The sequence below is a fragment of the Cygnus atratus genome, chromosome 2 (assembly GCF_013377495.2).
Source record: "Cygnus atratus isolate AKBS03 ecotype Queensland, Australia chromosome 2, CAtr_DNAZoo_HiC_assembly, whole genome shotgun sequence".
Classification (NCBI taxonomy): Eukaryota; Metazoa; Chordata; class Aves; order Anseriformes; family Anatidae; genus Cygnus; species Cygnus atratus.
This window is the reverse complement of record NC_066363.1, coordinates 79,072,819-79,076,926: the sequence shown is the minus strand read 5'-3', so window position 1 is coordinate 79,076,926 and position 4,108 is coordinate 79,072,819. Positions and strand designations below refer to the sequence as shown.

The window sequence follows — 4,108 nt, the reverse complement described above, 5'->3', positions numbered from 1 at the left end:
CTATTATCATGTCTTGTGGGAGAAGGAAAGGCTTTTAATAAGTCCAGGAGAATTCCAGCAGATTTTTGGATAGACTATTAATTCTTATACATTCATATGTTCCCTCCACCCCCCAGGCTTTAATTCTCCTTCTTTGGTATCTTTTATTGCCTATCCAGTGGAACCAAGTAGGGATGGATTATTGAAAAGTTTATAGTTCCTCCAGAAGAAAGTATATAGTGTTAGTGTGATAGATATATTTAAACATTTTCCATACTGCAACCATTATGATGCATCAGTATCATTTACTGAAACTAAGAGAAGATAACAGGGGTGTGTTACAAAAAGTATGGTGGATGGAGTGGCAGGAGTACATGAGCAGGGTGTGGGAGACCTGATTTCTCTGCTGCTGGTCTACCAAAGAACTCTGATGTACAAACAACTTGCTTATTCTCCCTGTAAGTAAGTAAATTGAAGTAAAAGATAATGAGACCCACCTTAAGTCCTTTAGGCTCTTTGGCAGAGGACCAAATGTTATTGCAGATTTATGAGATGCTGACATGTTACCCACAACTAAAAGATCAGATTCTGTCTGGAGAAGAATCCCAGGTAGCAAGCATTGGGCTTTCATGAACAGTATTTCGTTGCATCTGTCTTAGGTAACGTCTTGTCTGAGGTAACAAGCAGTTTCCAAGAAAATTGATAGGACTGCTCATTCCACTAATTTATAATTTATCCTTGTAAAATCAAGCATCCAGGTTTAAAATCTAAATCCTTCTTTACATTCATTTTTGACTTTTTATATCAAAACTTTCCAAGCATTTTCCCAGCTAACACTATATTTTTTATACTTACCAAGAATAAATAAGTTATTTTTTTATGCCCTTAAGTAGAAGCTGATGTTGTCAAGACGTTATGGAATGTCTTCAATGTGTACTCACATCTGTACTTTAAACATTTTCAGGGTGCTAAAATCAGGGACCTGAGGTCCTTATTAGACATCTAAATTAGACATCTGAGAAGGTGAACTGTCCTTAAGCAGCACTAACACACAGGGCTGCCAGATACAGAGCATGGGTTTAGAGAGTTGTCAGCCTGCAGACCTTCCATGTGATAGCATTGCCCCCACAAGCTTCAATGGTCCACAGTAGTGTCTGAGGTGGTTATGACAATCTGATACAGACTTTCACTCCTCTGTGAGGATCCAGGCAGTGGATCTCATCTGCTAACACAACAACACTTCAGAATAGAGGGCAGCTTGTTTTTAGCAAAGCTGTATTTTCTTCTGACACACAGAGTCCTTGCTCCTCACAGCATATCAGCATAAGGAAGGACTGTTCAAACTGAAGTCCCCTCTTCATCTTCATCAGCTGAATCTCTCAGCAAAGCTTTAAGCAGGTGCTGGCACTGTCAATGTTAGTACTGTACCTGCTTCACGAGTGAATGTAGGGCGCTAGCGTACCTGGATGCCAGTCTAGTAAACACATCAAGGGCTAACTGATGCTCCAGAGAACAATTTCAGTTTTTCAAAAAGGTACTGTCAGACACAGAGCAATCATCATATTGGAAAACAAAACAAACAAGCTTTGGATTGTCTGGCTAGCAAAGGTTTGAAAAACCTTATTGTTGTAGGCAGTGACTGTAACAAAGATCCGGATTGCTGCTCTTGGAGTAGGAGGAAAAGTGTATACAATGAATGAACACAGGTCCTTGGTTCCAGTTACCATTATGAAAAATCTGCCTCCTAATTCCAGAGAACCTTTAATACACTAATAGACCAGCATATGCTCTATTTTAAGTTGTACATAATGTAATGGATAGCTGTAATTACTTCAACAGAGTAAGGAACATCATCAGCCAATATATACTGTAACTCAGGCAAGATTTTTATTTTGTCAGCAGTTGGAACATACAGCTGCTCATATTTGTTAGTATTTCACATTCATCATTACATTTATTTGCTCACTTACAAACTGGTATGAAACGCTACTTCTCTTCTCTTCCCAGGCAAATAAATTGCAAAGAGTAGATATCACAAACACTACAGAGAAGTATGAATTACATGTGAATGGGATACAAAGATGAGAGGAAAGGGAGAGAGAAAGAAGTGTTTGCTCTTAAAGATGTAACCCAAGTTCTGCTGAAAAAGAGGATCTGAAGGCTCAGAAGTCTGTGCTGCATGTTCAGTATACAGTAACATATCCACCTCAGTCTAGTATTTGCCAGGCAAATCACAAAGCCCTCTCAGACTACAGCAGCATATAATCTCCTTGAATGTTTTCCTGAGCTCCTGACTCCGGAACGCATAGATAAGTGGATCGATGATGGAATTGCACATGATGAGGATGAGGTAGAAGTTAAAATGGGACATGAAGCACACACAGTAAGGGTTATAGGGGCAGGAGATGTAGAAGATGAGGTGCAGAAAAAATGGGGCCCAGCACACAACAAAAACTCCAATCAGGATAGTGAGAGTGATGGCCCCTTTCATGTTGGCCCCTTGGCGAATAGGGCCAGTCCCCGGAAGAACTGCAATCTTTTTGATATGCATCCGAGCCATCATGAACATGTGGACATAGAGGGATGCCATGAGAATGAGCATGGTGAAGAACATGCTAATAAGGCAGATGATGACAACACTGCTGTCAGAGTAAATGATGAACAAAATGCCTGAGACTGTGCAAGCAGCCCAGATGCATGTGATGATGACCCCTACGCGCTTCACCGTCATGATATTATGATATTGGAGGGCGTAAAAGATAGTAAAATACCTGTCCACTGCTATTGAGAGGAGACTGCAAATTGATGCAAGCAGGGAACTGCAAATCACTGAGTCAATGACATTGTCAATATTTATGGTAAAGCTCTGTGCGTCTGTGTCTGTATTGTTTAGCAGCGTGATGACAATAGTTTCTGATCCATTAGATACGCTCACTAGCATGTCAGCCACTGCCAAGCTACAGATGAAGAAGTACATGGGCGAATGGAGGTTCTTGTTCTTGGCTATTGCCACAATGACCAAGACGTTCTCCAGCAAGCTGATGATGCCCAGAGTCACAAACACTTCAGGGGAAACAAAGAGTTGCTCGTAGCAGCCTCCCGAGGAGTGGCCCTTTGCATTGGGCTCGCTGGCACCCCCGTGCAGTCCATTGCTGTGGTTCCAGAAATGCACAGGCTGGAGTGTCCCATGGTGCTGGGTGAAATTCATCTTATGGAGACCCCCTTTCAGCTTCCTGCTTTTAAAACTCCTGTCCTTTTTGCATTCCTCTGAAATCCTTCTTTGGCTTTTCAGTTAGGGAAGAGAAGAAAAATAAGCCAGCACCAAGGCAGGCAGCAGTTCAGAACACTTTGACTGCTGTCACAAAATAAGGTTTCAAGCTCACAAATGCTGGTTTACACTCTCACAGATGCAGTTTCTGATCATCATCACATTCACGTCGGTGATCTGTGTCACAGAGTCCCAACAGTCTGTAAGTTTGTATGAGATTTTCCCCTACGTTCAGTTCCTGTTTAGTTCGCTGTTACGATGCAGGGTTGTTTTTTTTTTTTTTTTGCTCTTCCATTAAGAGAGGTAAACATAAAATGCTCAAGTGACTGCTGCCGAGCCGAAACTAACTTCAAACTGCAAGCACCAGTCTTGCTGTCAGAGAGTGTGTACCGGCTGCCTGCTTTATGGTGCGTAGAGGAGAAAAATATTCAGGGCACTCTCCGCCTCTGCTTTGCCTTCCAGCCAATGGGGCTCGGGAGCTGCAGAAAGTCAAGGGGCTGCTGCTTCTGAGCCTCTCTGAAACATCACACGGCACAGCAGATTTAGATGCTGCATGAGCTTCCAGTATCTACAGAAAAGCGGATGGTCTACCAGAGATCTGGTTCCCTTCTTTAACTTTTCAGCATAGTATTTTAGGACTGATTTTGTGTTAGCAAACTTACAGCACTGTGGTATCGGTCTCTGCAGAATCCCTTGAGCTGGACTGATGGTGTTTTGTTTTCCAGGCTGCGATTTACTGTAATTTACTCTTGCCCCTTCTGTGACATAAGGTTGCTCTGTTTAGTGTATGTGACAAAATAGGAATCAAGAGAATACTTATCTCCTCCTGGTTCTCTCTCTCTCAGCCCGTCCATGCATCGT

General features: G+C 42.2%; 1 protein-coding gene across 1 annotated transcript; it reads right to left on the bottom strand.

Annotated features, from left to right (window-relative positions):
- Positions 1-2,191: 2,191 nt before the first annotated feature.
- MC4R (melanocortin 4 receptor) lies at positions 2,192-3,187 on the bottom strand. The gene has a single exon (XM_035567232.1). The coding sequence runs from the start codon at positions 3,185-3,187 to the stop codon at positions 2,192-2,194; it is 996 nt and encodes a 331-aa protein (XP_035423125.1).
- Between the last annotated feature and the right edge of the window lie 921 nt (positions 3,188-4,108).